Source organism: Equus quagga, chromosome 15 (genome assembly GCF_021613505.1).
Source record: "Equus quagga isolate Etosha38 chromosome 15, UCLA_HA_Equagga_1.0, whole genome shotgun sequence".
Taxonomy (NCBI): domain Eukaryota; kingdom Metazoa; phylum Chordata; class Mammalia; order Perissodactyla; family Equidae; genus Equus; species Equus quagga.
In genome coordinates, this window is record NC_060281.1 from 88,262,076 (window position 1) to 88,279,868 (window position 17,793).

General features: G+C 44.1%; 1 protein-coding gene across 1 annotated transcript in view; it reads left to right on the forward strand.

Annotated features, from left to right (window-relative positions):
* Window positions 1–17,793, forward strand: part of SLC5A1 (solute carrier family 5 member 1) — a 62,755-nt gene that overhangs the window by 22,937 nt on the left and 22,025 nt on the right. Inside the window, exons 3-7 of the mRNA XM_046639716.1 lie at window positions 2,900–3,004; window positions 3,614–3,673; window positions 4,851–4,955; window positions 15,548–15,653; window positions 16,802–16,882. Coding sequence (XP_046495672.1) covers window positions 2,900–3,004; window positions 3,614–3,673; window positions 4,851–4,955; window positions 15,548–15,653; window positions 16,802–16,882 — 457 coding nt within the window. The remainder of the gene's footprint in view (window positions 1–2,899; window positions 3,005–3,613; window positions 3,674–4,850; window positions 4,956–15,547; window positions 15,654–16,801; window positions 16,883–17,793) is intronic.

The window sequence follows — 17,793 nt, forward strand, 5'->3', positions numbered from 1 at the left end:
CTTAACAACAAAAAAACAAACAACCCGATCAAAAAATGGGCAGAGGACATGAACAGACATTTCTCAAAAGAAGATATGAATATGGCCAATAGACACATGAAAAGATGTTCATCATCGCTAATCATCAGGGAAATGCAAATCAAAACTACACTAAGATATCACCTTACCCCCGTTAGATTGGCAAAAACATCCAAAACCAAGAACGACAAATGTTGGAGAGGTTGTGGAGAAAGAGGAACCCTCATGCACTGTTGGTGGGAATGCAAACTGGTACAGCCACTATGGAAAACAGTATGGAGATTTCTCAGAAAGTTAAAAATAGAAATACCCTATGACCCAGCCATCCCATTACTGGGTATCTATCCTAAGAACCTGATATCAGATATCTCAAGAGTCCGTTGCACCCCTATGTTCATCGCAGCATTGTTTACGATAGCCAAGACGTGGAACCAGCCTACATGCCCAGAAACTGATGATTGGATGAGGAAGATGTGGTATATATACACAATGGAATACTACTCAGCCAAAAAAAAAGACGAAATTGGCCCATTCACAACAACGTGGATGGACCTCGAGGGCATTATGTTAAGCGAAGTGAGTCAGTCAGAGAAAGACGAACTCTATATGACTCCACTCATAGGTGGAAATTAGTATATTGAGAAGGAGATCTGATCGGTGGTTACCAGGGAAAAGGGGGGGTGGGGGGAGGGTACGGAGGGGGAAGTGGTGTACCCACAACATGACTAACAAAAATGTACAACTGAAATCTCACAAGGTTGTAATCTATCATAAAATTAATAAAAAAATAAAAATAAAAAAATAAAATAAAAAAAAAGATTGAAACTCTTAAGTGGCAACAATCAAAGTTTGCAGTTTCCCCTTCTTAATGAATGGCATCCTCCCAGTTACTGAAGTCCTGAATCTGGGAGTTCCCCTTGATTACTCTTTCCCTCATTTCCCAGATCTGATCCATCTACAAGCCCTGTCAACTTTGTTTCTAAAACATACCCCCAATCTTTACACTTGTCCTTGTCTTAACTGCTACCACCTGAGACCAAGCCTCTGTCCTTTCTTACCTAGATGGAGCAGTAGCCTCCCACACGTTTCTCTGTTTTCTCCCTTGCCCCCCACACTACACTCTCCACACACTTGAAAGCCATCTTTAAAAGGAAATTAGATCCTGTCCCTCCACTACCTAAAACTCTCCAGTGGCTTCCTATCCCACTTAGAATCAAATCCACTTCCTAGGACCTACATGATGCATTCTTTCCCAACTTTCCATCTCATCTCCTCACCCACCACTCTGGCCTTCTTTCTGCTTCTCAACCATGATGACCTTCCCCCCGGGGGTCTTTGCTTTGCCAGAATGCTTTCCCTCTGATGTCGGCATAGTTGACTTCTTTTATCATTCTGATCTCAGCTTAGAGGTCCCTCCCAGAGAGGGACCTTGCCCGACTCTCCAATCTAAAGTAGTCACTCATCACACCTACTCTAATCTCTTCACAGTACTTATCACTCTCCGATTTTTTTTTGGTTTATTTATTTATGTTTCCTCTGTTAGAATATAAGCTGCTGGAGAGTAAAGAGTCTGTCTGTGCTATTCATAGTGGAATCCCCACTGTCTAGAATAGTGCTTGACACATTGAGTAGATGCTAAGTTAATATTTGTTGAGTGAATGAATGAAGGCACTTATACCACTGTCTCTTCATTCTGGAGACCTGCTTCTGGCCTGGGCTTCAGGGATCTCTCCCTCTCCTCTGACTTAGCATTTGGAACTAAACACCCACTGCCTTATATTGGGGTTAGGACAGTTTCTTGGAGTAATCTTTCTTTTGGGAAATACATGTTTTGTTCCATATTTGGACTGTCTTAGGGATATTAGACAACTACCAGCCTCCCGTCATGGCTCAGCAAGAATGGGAATAATTATATTACTTTGGTATCAGATGCTGCTATGCCTTCTCTTCATAGGTATAGAAGGACTCAAGAACTTTCTCTTGGTCCTCAGATGCAATTGAGTTGATGGCACAGTATTGTGATTGGTCACTGCAAGATCCCTGTCTTGTTTCACCCGATATTTTGTCCTTCATCTCCCATTCATGATCCCACTCTCCTTCCCCCTTCCAGCCTTCCACTCTTAGATATTTAATATATGTACTCCAACCTGTCTTCTAACGTTTGTTTTTAGACATGTGTATAGCCTTGAAAAATGTAGTGTTTTGTGCATGGGTCTGTGGGGTCTCTGGGACCTTTGTGAAAAATAAAAATACTATATCAATTTAGAGACATTGTTATTATTATTAATAGCATCTCTTGTTACTTGTGAGCACATGGAATCACAGAATTTAACAGCTAGGAGTCACTTGGAAGTCATCGGCTCTACCCCCTGCCTTCTTTGACAAGTGAGAGGACTGAGGCCCAGAGACTTCCTTTTAAATGATTTCTTTCAACGAAACTGTCCACATATACTGAGAGCCTGCATTGGTTAAGGTCCAAAGCCAGGAGTGCTGGAGGACACAGAGGAGAATGGCACAGGCCCTGTTCCTGAGCCCACAGCCTCTTAGGAGACTTCCAGAAGAGGCCTGGTGGGCCGTGGGGCTTCCCATGTCCTCTTCACCGTTGTGCACTGGGCTCACAAAGGACCCACATATGGCCTGATTTGGGGATGGGTCCCACTGCCCCTTCCTCAGATGTCCCCTTTTCATCTTCACTAGTACCCAGGTCCCCACATCAGCTTTCGGAACCGGTGCTCCTGACAGACTCCAGCACAGTCAAGTTCCTGGCCTGCCTCTGTTCTTTCTTATCTTTCTCTCGGCTGACTGTCTCTTCTGTCTTTGGCCCACTCTGAATGTCCTGGTAAAGCACAGTCTTCACCTGACTTTCTCTTTGTGTTTCCAGATTGGAGCCTCTCTCTTTGCCAGTAACATTGGAAGTGGCCACTTTGTGGGGCTGGCGGGGTCAGGAGCAGCTTCAGGCATCGCCATGGGGGGCTTTGAATGGAACGTGAGTAACATCAGAGACGTTGTATCCTGGAGTTGGGAGGAGCTTCAGCAGTTGACCAGTTCAATCTATGCTCAGAGATACTCTAGATGTTAGGCAACCTCTCAGGGCCACCCTGGGATGCACATGGAGGAGGGGCACAGCTTCAGGAGCCCCAGGGTCCTGCTCCCTTTACACCAAAGTAGCATGAGAAGACCACTGACATGACAGCAATGGTGTTTCTTTCTTCTCTTAAAAAGTCAAGCCCTCCTGTACCCTTTCAGCCACATTGGAGGTTTGGATGCCCACTACCAGATTTCCAGTATTATTATTATTTTTACCTTTTTAAAAGTTCTCTAAATGGTATTTTACTCCTTGTAAGCCAGGGAAGAGGCAAAATGAGCTGTGATGTCAGTGGTGCAGTCCCCTTGGGTTCCCTCCACCGTTACCCAGCTGCCATTCCTGTGGGCCAATCAGGCAGCAAAGGCCTCCTCCAGTCTCTCATGGCCACCGAGGGAGTTGTCCTCAGAGCCCAAAGAAAAAATGCTGGGTGACTGTCCTGCAGCAGCTGAGGACCCTGCAGGATGGGCTAAGATTCTTCCTTGTTTGACTCCACCTCTTTTTTGGTTTCAGGCCCTGATTTTGGTAGTTGTGCTGGGCTGGGTGTTTGTCCCCATTTACATTAAGGCTGGGGTAAGTATCTGCTCTGTGATTCTATTTCCTGCTGACAAATATACATGTGAGCTTGGTCCTCCTGGAAGGCAGAAGAGACTTTATGGGATAAATGGCAGAGAAAGCCTGTGGCTTGGGTTTCTTTCCCAGGTTCTGAAGTTCCTGACTGCTCTCGGGGGCATTAAACAGATTCACTCAGCCACGACTTGTCCCTCTAGGAAGCCTTCCCAAGCAGTCTCATTCTGTTCAGTGCCCTCTGAAGCACCACCTCCCTTCATGCTGGGTGTGTACTTGCAAGGCACTTCCATGCATCTGCTCATGGTATATAATTGTCTGCCTCTGCCTCTGGAAGGGAAGCTGCATGAGAAAAAACCCCATATTTCCCCTCCATTTACATGTATCAGCAGCTCTTGTTTGCTGAGCCTGCAGCTGGTACTCAACTATCAAATGCTTGCTCAGTCTCTTGACTGAGTCTCTCTGACATTTTACATACGACAGTTTTAGTATCATCTGTTCAGTGAGATATAATGAGAACCTACTACATGTAAGTCTGTACATTAGGAGCTGACAGCACTACCGAAGGAACACAGGGCAGGCTCTGTGTCTTCTGGAGGCTCGTGGACTATTGGTGACACGTGTCTGATCCCAGGAGACACAGGCTCAGGGTAGAGGGGATGAGACAGCGTTGTTTGGAATTTACAGAAAGGAACTGGGGGAACAGCTCAGCAGGTCTGTAGCCACAATCCTTCTCAAGGCATGTGTGCAGAGCAGGGTGAAACACATGCCCTGCCTGGCCACCTTGTTAGGTGCACTGAAAAGATGCCAACGTTGTTGTGATGTCTCGTTCACAGTAGGTGCTTTGTATGGGAATATCTATCTATCTATCCCCTCCTCCTCCAAGGCAAAGATCTACCTTCTTAGTTATGTGCAGTCATGTGTTCATTAAAAAAAAGTGTTTATTGGGCACCTTCTATGTCCTGGGATAGTACCCAGCTACCTCTGCAGTGTCAGGCCATGTGGGATTAAGATGAGCAAATGGCTGGAGGATGGAGGCCATCTGTCCACATCTCAGACTTCTCTGACCAATGAGAGTTAAGCCTTGATCACACTTCTGACACCAAGTGAATGCCACTACTCTGCTTGCTCTGGGCCTTCTGGTCACTCTGGCTGGTGGTGACCTCCCTTGCATCCCATGCAGGTGGTGACGATGCCAGAGTACCTGAAGAAGCGATTTGGAGGCCAGCGGATTCAGGTCTACCTCTCTCTTCTGTCCCTGTTGCTCTACATTTTCACCAAGATCTCGGTGAGTCCACTGCCCTGGGAACTGTGCACTGGCTGTCTCAGAACCTGCCCACTCTCACTCCTCAGCATGTGCTGGTCCACCAAGGGGCAGTCTATAACTTTCCATTAACTTTGTCTCTTAGGCCTGTTTCTTCTTAGGGTGAAGTTCTATTTCACATGTCAAGGAGCCAATACATAGAACTCCTTATCCTCCACTGCGGGGAAGGTTAAAAACATAAACAGGTTCAAGAAGGCTCAGTGAAAGCTGTTCTTAATAGAAGATTAAAAGGCTGTTAGGGGTGTCTGAGGGCTGGCCCCAACCTTAGAGGTAGCTGTGGGACTTTATGCCCTGTCAGGGTCAGAACCTGGCTCCAGCTGATATTTCTGATGCACTTAAACATGGGAAGTCAGTGACAACTCTTGAAGGGACCTCAAAGACTCTCCTTTTTCTTTCATGGACAGGGAAATGAAAACCCTGGAGATGGAAAGTACTTGCTCAAGGTGCTGAATCAGGAGAAGACCCCAGACATCTAGCTCCAGTTTACTGTCCTTTTCTCTGTCTGAGACTTCTTATATTTGCTTAGAATGAGCTCCCTGTCCCTTGGTTGCTAACCCTCTGGGAGATTTCTACTCTCTCTGAATCCAACCACTGGGGCTGCTCTCCCCACCATTTAGCCTGTCTCCCTGCCATTTGCAGAGGGCTACAGGCCCCAGTTTTCAGAGCTGAGGTTTCTCAGAGATTGGCTGGCTGTTGGGGTCGACTTGAGAGCTGTGCAGAGTTCTGGGCTGACCCACTGGAGCAAGTCTTGTATTCCTTCTCCACTTCACTTTCCCTCACTTGAAAGTGTGCAAGTCAACATCTTTTGATGGTACAACAAAACAAAGCCAAATACCCAGGAAACCACTGAAGTTCTAGATATTCCTCTACAGCCCAAAAGATGGTGGGAAGAGAAAAGTTTGCTTATAGGTTTTGCCTGACATCTTTTTTTAATCCCCAAAGTAATTGTCAGTCTGATAAATGTCAAAGCAACAGTGAGAAAAAAAAGAGAAGGAAAATGTGAATGATAAAGATAACAGAGAGAAAATAGGACCGTGTTCAGAAAACTACCTAGAAGAATAATTGGAGGAAGTATGGGGTTACGGAGGAGCCTGGGCTCCTGGTCTGCTCCACTGCTTACCAGCAGGTGGCCTGGCCCAAATGGCTTATTGCTTTACCTCTCTGGAGCTTAGCTTCTTCATGGGTAAGATGACAATAACAATTCCTGCCTTGCCTACCTCACTGGCTGGTGGTGAGGATCAAATGGATTTATTTGACAACATGAAGTGTAAGTGGAATGTAAAATATGATGATGAACGTGAGAGCCCTCGACCCTCCCTGTGAGAAGCTCCCTGGACGCCTCAGCTCCCTAACCTACCTGGAGAAGAAGGCTGTATATTCTGGATACTAGACCTTTATCAGATATGTGATTTGCAGATATTTTCTCCCAGTCTGTCGGTTGTCTTTTCGCTTTCTTGGTAGTGTCCTTTGATGCACAAAAGTTTTAAATCTTGATGAAGTCTAAATTATGTGGTTTTTTTCTTGTTGCTTATGCTTTTGGGGTCATTTCTAAGACTCCATTGCCAAATCCAAGGGCAAAGAGAGAAGTGGCGTTTTCTGAGATCACATAGGGAGTGGCTCCAGCTTTTCCCCTTAGTTGGCAGTTACAAAGTGCTCATTGCTCTATCAGAGGCACTATCTCGTTGGTTATGGTCAGTTTTTCTCCTTTTTCTTGTCTTTCCCCAGCCAGCACCAAAGGTGAGATTGGACCAATCTCAGCATCTTGCAAAAGATCTGCCCTGGCTGAAATCTGAGTTGGGTTGGCTCTGAACTGAACCTTCTGCTCTCGCTAGGTAGGGTGTTGAAAAAATATCTGCTAGTGCTTCTGTTTTCCTGATTACTTGAAGTTGACACAACAACAATATTAAATAACATTTGCAATTTTTTTTATTTTGGAAAATTTCAAACATGCACAAGCAGAAATAGAATAGTATAATGAACACTCATGGACCTAATACTCATCACTGGGCTTTAATAATTATCAACATTTTTCCATTCTTGGTTCATCTATCCCCTTCCACTTTTTTTCCCCCAGCAGTATTTTAAATCAAATCCCAGACATCATGTCATTTCACTGTAAATTCTTCAGAATTCATGTTTGACTTTTTAAAAACTTAACCATCATGCAATTATCATACAATGAAATTTATGGTAATTTCTTAATTTAGGTAGTTTAATATCTGATCCATATCCAAATTTTCCTGATTATCTAAAAAGTGTCTTCTTACAGCTGATTTGTTTGAATCAGAATCCAAATGATGCCTACACATTGCATTTGATTGTACTTTCTTTAAAGGAATACATCTGTATATCTATATAGCTATCTTCAGCTTATCACAATTATTTTTTCCTTTTATATTATTACCTTCCAGTTCTGGCCTACATGCACATATTTTTTTTTTTTTTTTGGTGAGGAAGATTGTTGCTGAGCTAACATCTGTGCCAGTCTTCCTCTATTTTATGTGTGGGATGCTGCCACAGCATGGCTTGATGAGCGGTGTGTAGGTCTGTGCCTGGGATCCAAAGCCACGAACCCCGGGCTGTTGAAGTGGAGTGCAAAAACTTAACCACTATGCCACTGGGCCAACCTCACATACATTTTTTTTAAATTGGGTTGTTTGTTTTTTGTTCTTGAGTTGAAAGAGTTCTTTATGCATTCTGGATAGTAAACCCTTATCAGATATAAATAATTTGCATATATTTTCTCCCATTCTGTAGGTTGTCTTTTTGCTTTCTTGGTTGTTTTCCTTTGATGCACAAAAGTTTTAAATCTTGATGAAGTTCAATTTATCTATTTTTACTTTTCTTGCTCATGCTTTTGATGCCATTCCTAAGAATCCATTGCCAAATCTAAGGTCATGAAGATTGACTCTTATGTTTGCTCCTAAGAGGTTTATAGTCTTAGTTCTTACATTTAGGTCTTCAAGCCATATTGGCTTAATTTTTATATATGATGTGAGGTAGGGGTCCAACTTCTGCATGTGAATCTCCAGTTTTCCCAGCACCGTTTGTTGAAGGGACTATCATTTCCCCATTGAATGGTCTTGCACATACCTTTTTTTATGCAATTCAATGAAAACAAGCTGTAGCCAAATGGGCCCATGGGGCTTTGTCTTGGAGTTGAGAATGACACTCAGGATTACTGTTCTCTTCCTGCCCAGCTTCCTGACTCAAACTGCTGCTTCCCTTGATTGGTGCCTTTGTAATTTCCCTGCCCATGTAATGAGGCCTCCTCCTTCACTTGCTCCTCTCTTCCTTTAGGATTAGTTCTAAGTTACAAGTGAAAACCCTGGGCTTTTCAGTCCTATTTCATTAGAGACCAGCGTGCAGAATCTGCACTAGGAAGTGCTGGAAGGGATGGAGAAATCAGGCTTCCTAAGGTTGGTGAGGGAACCGCTCCTCCTCGGTTCAGCTTGTGAGGTGACACCTGTCTAATGAGCATGTAGAGGAGAGCACTGGGATTCCATTTTTCGGAAGCAAGCCTTCTCCGAGTCCACAGTTCAAGCCAGTGAAAGTCTGTTGACTGCAGTTGCCATGGAAAGGGCACTCTTTGCCCTTGGAGCTGATGTAGGGGTAATCATATAAATAAACTAAGTGCCTAACTGTATTCCCTTCCTTCCTGATCACCTCACCTATTGTTCAGGTTACTGATTAAACCTCCCTGGACTTGGGAACCCCCAGGTAGATGAGCTCAGGTCCTGATGGAGCCCATTCCCTAGCAGTCAGCTTTTTCTGAATTTTGCTTTTGAATAGTACTTGGTGTGGACTGCTCCCTCTCTGTGTGATTTCTGGGGCTCCTTGCTGGAGGCCTTTTCCAGCTGCTCACCTCCAGTGATTCCCTGAATAATGCATAAGAAGGATGATAGCTGCCCTTCATTTAGTGCCAGTCTCTTCACTTAGTCTCCAATAGGGGCTTTACTTATTCTGTCTCCAGTTCTCCTAAGAATACTGCAGGAGTAGGGATTTTTAAAATTTTATTTTCCACTTCATGGAAAACAAAACTGAGTCTCGGAGAAGTTAGGTAATTTTTCCCAAATCACATGGCTAGTGTAATGGCAAAGCCAGGATTAGAACCCAGGTCTTTCTAGTCCCAAACTCTGTGTTCTCTTCATATCTGCTCTGTGCTTGGATGGGGTGAAAGCATAGGATGATAGAATGGCATAGATCATCTAGTCCTATGTCTTATGCTCTCATTTTACAGATGGGGAAGCTGAGGTCCAGATTGGGGAGGGGACTTTGTGGGGTGAAACAGTAGCAGAACAAGGATGGGAAGCAAGGTCCCTGTTGCTGAATCCAAACCTTTTGACATTGTATTCCCCCTGCCTTCTAAGTCTCTCATTCCTCTAGTACAGAGTAGGTTAAAATTCAAGACCTTGGGAAAAATTAAGAAAGCCAGTTAAATGACCTTCCAATATATGTGAGTTTCTGAGAATAGGATTTGAGAAGACTGAGGAGAGAATGTCTGTGCACACTGGGTGTATGAAGGATACGGAGGAGGAACATTTAGGCAGAGGGGAAGGGCAGGGAAGGGTCAGACAGGTAAGCCTCTGTCTTTATAAATTTGGCCGACTTCAGGTTCACCATGGGTCATAGAGCATGAAATCTTTAAACGAATTACACTGATGTCAACTGTACCTGCCAGGAGCTCACATTGAGACACACTTGAGTTCAGGGTTTGGGGACAAAAGAAAAGAATTGTTAGTTAACGAAGTAAGGTAGTTAGGTCTTTATATTGCACACAAAGATTAATCAGTTTTGTTGTATGTGAGGAGAGACAGGGAGAGTTTGTGATGGATGAAAAAAGGAGAAGAGCAGCCTTGTGAGATCCATGTCCAGACAGGGAACAATCAGGGACCTGCTAGGAAGGCTTGGGGGAGGATGTCGGGATCCAATGGGTGTGTAATTGATGGAAGAGAGAAAGCAAAATGCCTTTCAGGTGCAGTGCCCAGATGTGACCCAGGCCATTGGGCAGCGGTAATGTGGAGTCTTGACTATGGCTGCCATCTTGTGGCCATGTCCTTTGGGGCTCTTAGATCCAGACTTGATTATTTCTCCATGCATGCCTTGGAATTTTATTGGCGCCACCTGAGCACCCTGCTTTATCTCATTCTGAGAAGTATTCTGCTCTGTAAAATTTCTTAGCATCACACATCTTATTCAAATGTGCACAATCACTTGAGATAAAGCCTCAGATTTTATGAATTGTATGTGATGACTAAATGTCCCTGTTTGCGTTTCCTGGGGCTGTTATCACAGATCATGACTGCAATAAACTTTTACAGCAACTCCGCTGTCCATTTGGGATCTGTGGGTGAAAATAAGAACTTTGGCTTTTGCTTAAGGTTTGAATGCTCATCACTTGGGCCATTCATTTTCACAAATGGGAAGTGAAATTTGAGCAATGGGGTTTTCTATCTCAAACCTCATTGCCAGGCAGGATTTACTGGGTGCTTAGATACAATTAAGACCAGAATGGGCAGCAAACACACACATGTAAAATCGCAGGATCTCAAGGCATCAGAGTTGAGACAAAGCAACCTGCCCAAGGCTCGCGGCTAGAGACTCAGTTACTCTAAGAGGTATTCCAATTGGCTCTATAATTTTATTGTTCCCCGTGAGTCCCATGGACATTGTTCAGCCAGACTTTCAAAGTGATGGTAACAAAGCTGTTGGGCTAAATCCAACTTCCTGTCTGTTCTTGTAACTGAAGTTTTATTGGAACACAGCCACGCTCACTTGATGTATTGTCTGTGGTTGCTTTCATGCTTCCACGGCAGAGTTGAGCAGGTTGGACAAAGACTGTATGGCCTGCAAAGCCTAAAATATTTATTATCTGATCCTTTACAGGAAAGGTTTGCTGACCGCTGGTCTAGAGGACAATAATTTTCTATTTCACTTCAAGTTGATTTTGCTTAGCAGCATGGGAAAATTTGCTTTTCTCTTTCCCTTCCTTCCTTCGTTCCTTCCTTCCTTTCTTCTTTCCTTACTTTTTTTTTTCTTTGTTAAAGGCTAAGAGCAGTTTAGAGAAGGAGCAGTCTGGGATGAACTGTGAAACAAATGATCTTCTAGGATTATAGAAGAGTTCTTTTATATCAAAGCTGGTGGTATGTTCCCTATCCAGTCCCCTATTTTTATAAATAAAAAAGTAATGACATGCTTACAACATACAGAAAAATACAGAGAATAATAGAGCAAATGCAACCACCCAGATTCTATAAACAATCATTTTTTTAAAAAAGAAATTAAACATTACACATATAACAGAAGGCTTGTCTGTACCCTTCCTGATCCTATTTCCTTCCTTCTTAAAAGGTAAATGCTATCTTGAACTTCGTATGTATTCTTCTGGTCTATGTTTTTATATTTTTACTACATATATATGTGTACTTATATATCCATAAAGAACATATTGTTTTTAAATTTCTGTTCCCTGCACCAGTGAAACTGTATGAAAAATGTAATAATGGCATTTAAGAAAATCTGCAGGGGAAAAAGCACGCATAATCCTATAATTCTAATACAGACATTTTCATATTTTGGTCTTGCTCATATTGTGTGCTTTCCTTTACAGAATTGCAATCAGAGTATGGGTACCACTTTGTGGTCTTTCTCCCCACTCTTAGCATCAAACTGTACACATTTTTCCATGTTTTCATCTTCCGAGTTATTATTTTTAGGGGCTGTGGAACATAATCGTTAATATACAATTTTCAACAAGCTATTTAAAAATCCTCTGGTGGACAAAAAGCTCTTGATGGTGGTCACCTTTGGGTTGAGTGATGAGAATGGGGCCACTTTTACTTTCTGATGAACAACTTTCTGTGCTGTTTGTTTTTTAACTATACACATAAATCATTTTATTTTAAAAGTAATTAAATTTTTTCTTGATTAAAAAGACCTTGCTCTCTGCAGAAAATATTCCAGAAAGGAGGACCCTTACCTTTCAATGTTGTGGAAAGGTCATCAAACTTGGAAACAGAAAACCTATATTTTAGCCCTTGAGCAAGTCCTTAACTTTGTCTCTCTCATCTGTAAGGTGGAGCCAATTTACCTGTCCCATTACCTTGTTTTGAGGATCCAAACAATGCATGTATCTGAAAGCTCTTGGTAAACTATAAAATCCTCTGGCTATGGAGGGGGAAAACAACCACCTAGTGAAGCAGAATAAAGTTTGGGCACCTAGGGGATCCAAAGATTAATGTCAGAGCGCTTGGACTAAAGTGAGTTGAGCTGTGGTGTCCCCAGGCACTCCTGCTGGCTTTTGGGGTTCCCAGGGCAGAAAGAATTTATCCCTGAAGTTAGGAATGACTCATGGGAGGAAGAATTTCTCCTAGGTTTCTTCAATTCATGAGGGAAATTTTCTTAGAAATTCTTTATCTGCCCTGTTATCTGGAAACAGAGTATTATAAAAACAAGATTTCTATTATCTCAACGCTTCCCATAAGGCTTTATAGACTTCATTTAGAGCATTATCTTAGGAGTTACGTGTTACTTATTTGTAACTAAAGATAGCAAGGCAAATATTATTGAGGATATCACTGTCTTCTATGGCATGTTGTCATAAAGCATTACAAATCAACTACTCTGGAAAATAAAGAACCAAGGGCATTTTTAAGGCAGTAGCAACCTTGGAATCTTTTTACAGCTCACTTATGCTTATTAGCTAATCCACTGAGTCGAAAGTGTCTGCACTTAACAGCATTCCACTGTAAACAATCAATGGGGCCCTTTCAGTCAAAATAACTTTATGTGACGATATAGAGGCTTGGGAGGGGAGGGACCGGCAATATGAATACTCATCACAATTTCAAGTGGCCTAGTGTGCAGAGTCAGGAAGGAGTGCTCATTTCACCCTTGGCAAGGCTAATGTACAGCTGAGGACTCTTTCTTCCTCTTTGGCCACTGCAGAGGGCAAGGTCCAACAGATCCAGGGCCTGGAAGGTGAATGCTTTTCTTGGCTACAGGACTTTCCCACTTCTAGCCGCTGAAAATCACCCTGGCAGGGAGGGACAGTCTCTTTCTAAGTCACCATCTCTCTCTTCACCTCCTGGCTCTGCTTCTCCTCCTCTACCAGGAAAGATGATGACATTAGGTCCCCTGTGGCTAAGAGAATTTGTAGGGGAGCTAAGGCACCAGGTCTTTGGGAAGCCTATCTTGGGGGAGGGGGTCATGCATTAGCACAAAAACATGGACCTAGTGTAAGACAAGCTCTCTGCCAACTAAAAGAGGCAGGGAACAGGAGATTGGATTGGCAAGGAACTGAGTCAGTGGAAGGCCCTGAGAAGCTGCCAAGAAGTAGAGAGGGGAAGATAAGAATAGAGAAGAGTTGCAAGGGCACCATTCTCCAGGGCTCTGACTAGGCAGCCCTTTATGTGCCCTGAAATGTAGCAGATTTTATGCAGTAAACAGCGCATGCATTGCATCTAGGATAAATCTAGTTTCTTTTGCACCTAGAGATTTGAAAACAAAAGATTCACCATGATCACCCCTTAATACTACCCTTCCTGGTAGTATTTTGGAAATGCCATGAAAATTCTTTTTGGGTGACCCCAGCACTCTCTGTTGGTTTAAATATGCAACTGCCCCATCCAGCCAGGTGGAAGTTTCTTTATGGGGCTAAATGAGGCAGGGAGGGAAAAAAAGAACTGCATCAAGAAATAGGAAATTAGGGGCTGGCCCTGTGGCCTACTGGTTAAGTTCCTGCACTCTGCTTCAGCAGCCTGGGATTCGCTGGTTTGGATCCTGGGCACGGACCTGCGCACTGCTTATCAAGCCATGCTGTGGCAGTGTCCCACATAGAGGAACTAGAATGACTTACAACTAGGATATACAACTCTATACTGGAGCTTTGGGGAGAAAGAAAAAAAAAGAAATGGGGAATTCAGGGGTGAAGAGGGAACAATTCTTCCTAAAGTTACATGAGATAATCTAAATAAATCCACCTAGCACCAAGCCTGCTGTGCAAGAGGTTCTTGGTGATGTTCTGGTTGTGTTTGAGTCAAGATGGACTTCACTGGGGTTGGGAAGATAAAATTATAATGTTGGTAAAGTTACTCTCCACTCAAAGGTGTTTCCCTCTCATGGACTCTCTAGCACTCAAACTTGCTTTTGGGAATACATCCGATAAACCTTTGCACACTGAGGTGTAAATGATGGATAACAGCTTAGTACAGCAGTCCACTGTGTGGGTTGGGAGGAACCTTATGGTGTTAATAGTTGTTGCTTGGCAAACAGAGTTCCATAGTTAAATAAGTTTGTGAAGGTTCATTTATCATGTTCCCCTCCTGGGGACTCACAGTATATTAAAGGCTCAGAGAAGCTGTGTAGTAAAGAAACTGCCTAACTTTGCATAATCTAGCATTTCACTGACCTCTTTGACCATGGAATCATTTTTTTTCATGGAATATCTCTTATCATCTTGAATAAAGATTGCTGGGGGGCCGGACCCATGGCCAAGTGGTTAAGTTGCGCGCTCCGCTTCAGTTGCCCAGGGTTTCACCGGTTTGAATCCTGGGTGCAGACATGGCACCACTCATCAGGTCATGCTGATGCAGCGTCCCACAACTAGAAGGACCCACAACTAAGAATATACAACTATGTACCAGGGGGCTTTGGGAAGAAAAAGGAAAAATAAAAATCTTAAAAACAAAAAAAGAAAAGAAAATAGTCATTTATAAAAAAAAAAGATTGCTGGGAAACTTAGGAATAAAGTGTGATGCTTTTTCAAGTGTTAGTATCCTTTTATTTTATTGTAGTAAGAACACAACGTGCCATCTATCCTCTTGACAATGTTTTTATTTTTGGTGAGGACGATTGACCCTGACCTAACATCTGTTGCCAATCTTCCTCTTTTTGCTTGAGGAAAGTTGTTCCTGAGCTAACGTCTGTGCTGGTCTTCCTCTATTTTATATGTGGGACGCTGCCACAGCATGGTTTGATGGGCAGCGTGTAGGTCCGCGCTGGGCATCCGAACCTGCAAGCCCTGGGCCCCTGAAGCAGAGTGCCTGTACTTAACCACACGCCACCAGACCGGCCCCCTCTTGACAAATTTTAAGTGTAAAATACATTGTTATTGACTGTAAGTACAATGTTGTGCAGCAGATCTCTAGAGCTTATTTGTTTTATTTAACTGAAACTTTATGCCTGTTGATTAATAACTCCCCATCCCCATGCCCCCAGCCCCTGGTAAACACCATCCCAGTCTTTGATTTTAAGAATTTGACTATTTTAGATACCTCATATATGTGGAATCTTGCAGTGCTTGTCTTCCCTATTGTTAACTGGAGATAAAAATGTGAATCTCTAATTATAGGATTCAGACAAAGGACAGGGGGATGGGGGCCAACATTGGGCCCCAGAAATCATAGGCATTGACACTACTCAGGAGATGGCTTCTGCTAACCCCACCCAGTTCACCTCCCTGTCTCTGCAGGTGAAGGGACTCAGCCATGGCCTGGGCACACCTGGCAGCCAGCTGGCCTCTCTCATCCCTAACTCCTCCTATCCTCTCCTTCCAGGCAGACATCTTCTCTGGGGCCATATTCATCAACATGGCCTTGGGACTGGATCTGTACCTGGCCATCATTCTCTTATTGGCAGTCACTGGCATTTACACAATCACAGGTGAGTCCATTCAGCTCAAGCCCAGCTCAGGGTTAGCCACTTGTGAAGGATAAAGGGAAGTTGGAGACGGTTTCTCCCCTCGAGGAAGAGATACACTCAGGAAACAGTTTCAGGATGGGGTATTTGCTTGGTCCTAGCTCACAGACCCTAATAAGTTATACAAGTGGCCCCAGAAAACCCAGTGTTGGCTGGAATAGTCAGGACAGCTTCTTATAGGAGGTGGGGCAGGGCTTGGTCTTGCAGATTGTGGAGAGAACTTGGCTGAGTTGGAAGAAGCAGGTAGGGAGTGCCAGGCACAAGGAGAGGTGAGAGCAAGGGGATGTAGGCAGGAATGGGTATGGTATGGGGCAGAGGCAGGGTGAGCAAGCAGATGTACTTGGCTGGAGGAGGGTGGTCAATGGGAGGTAGTTGGGAGTTATGTGTGGGTGATAAGGCCTGATAGTTCAAATGAGGTCACAGTGCAAAGGCCTTGGAAGCCAGACAGAGGCCTTGGATTTGATGTGACAGAGATTGGCAGGCACTGTAGAGAGAAAGAGAGTGAGTGACACATACAAAGATTTTAGAGGAAGACTCAAGACATGACTGGAGAAGCTGGTGACACGACTAACAATTGGGGACACCTTTGCAGAGGTGTTACTCTGCCCCCGTTAGTGGGGCCGGGGTCAGTGATGGAACTTACTGCTCAGCTGGAGCCCCATAGCTTTGGAGACAAGAAGTTACTTAGATGGTCTGAAAAAAGAGAGAGTAGACATACAAGTAGCCCTTTGAAATGTGCCAATTTGGTAATGTACCAAGACATCTTGTAGGGTGTCAGCTCTTTGGTCTTCCTTGCCTTTATTTGTGGAAGATGGTTCTTCTTACCATAGAGGAGCCATCTCTTGGCTAAAAGGGTCACATGAAGCTCTTCCTCTTCAAATAGAGAGAAACATTCTCCTTTCCCCAAGGCCTTCCCAGCATTTCTGTCACAAGTGGAGATGTTGGAACATGCTAGGTAGCAGACTGCTGTAACAGGACAAGGGAGGGAAGGAAGGAAAGGCAGGTGGGGGACTGAGGGGTGTGCTCAGAAGGGCAGAGGGTGGGGAAAGGAGGCAGGCTGACAGGTTGCCCTCCTACGTGAGGTCAGATATGTTGTCTCCTTGCCTGCTTAGGGGGCCTGGCGGCTGTGATTTACACGGACACCTTGCAGACTGCGATCATGCTGGTGGGGTCTGCTATCCTGACTGGGTTTGGTAAGTGGGGCTGGGGTAGGCTGAGGAGGTGGGGAGGCAGAGGTAGTGGCCCGGGGAGAGAAAAGTGAGTCCAGCCTCCCTGCCTGCCGCTGGCCCAAGCAGTGAGCTGGGCATGCTCTGCCCTCCCCAGGGGAGTGGTCTGGCCATCATTGTGAGTGTGCTGTGGTACCTTCCTCAGCCTTCGAGGCTTCAGGTGGGGCCTGGACCAGATGGCACCTGGATTCCTTGCTGCCTTCTCTAGACAGTCTGGGCCAGTGGTCGCCAGTACGGGCCTCTGATGATGTGGTCTTCTCCCTGTAGAGAAACCAGACAAAGAAGAGGATAAGGCTAGACATCCCCCAGGCTAAATATATTCATATGTTTCATCTTAAATCTCAGATTATGTCTTATCTACAATTTGACGTTAAATGTTCTTTTAAAAAATGAATTGGTGATAGTAATTGATCATTTTCTTGTCTATGTCCTTACTTGACAAAATTTAAAAAATTAGCCACTCTATGTTGGCCCCCTCCACCTAAATTTTGAAGTTTTATTTGTCTATGAAATCCTAAAGATGTAGATGTGCTTGTTAGGGGAGGATGTAAAATGCGTTTTATTTTTAAGGGGGCCCATGCTCTCTGTGTGTTCTGTGGAGCCTCTTATCCGCTCTCTATGCTCTGTTTTCTAAGAGCTGGAAATTCCCATTCTCTGTCCATCCCACCACTGCTGAGGCCACTGCTGGGATCAGTCTGTGTGTCTCTGTGTCTGCTGACAGCGGGGGGTGCGGGGCAGAACAGAGTCTTTGAATCTAGTTCAAAACCAAGGCCTTTCTTTTAATAATTCAAATACTTTCCCTTTGTAAAGAGGTTTATGGTGGAGCACTTTCACAGGTTATTGCTTTGGACCCTCACTGTAGCCCCCTGAGGGGGCTG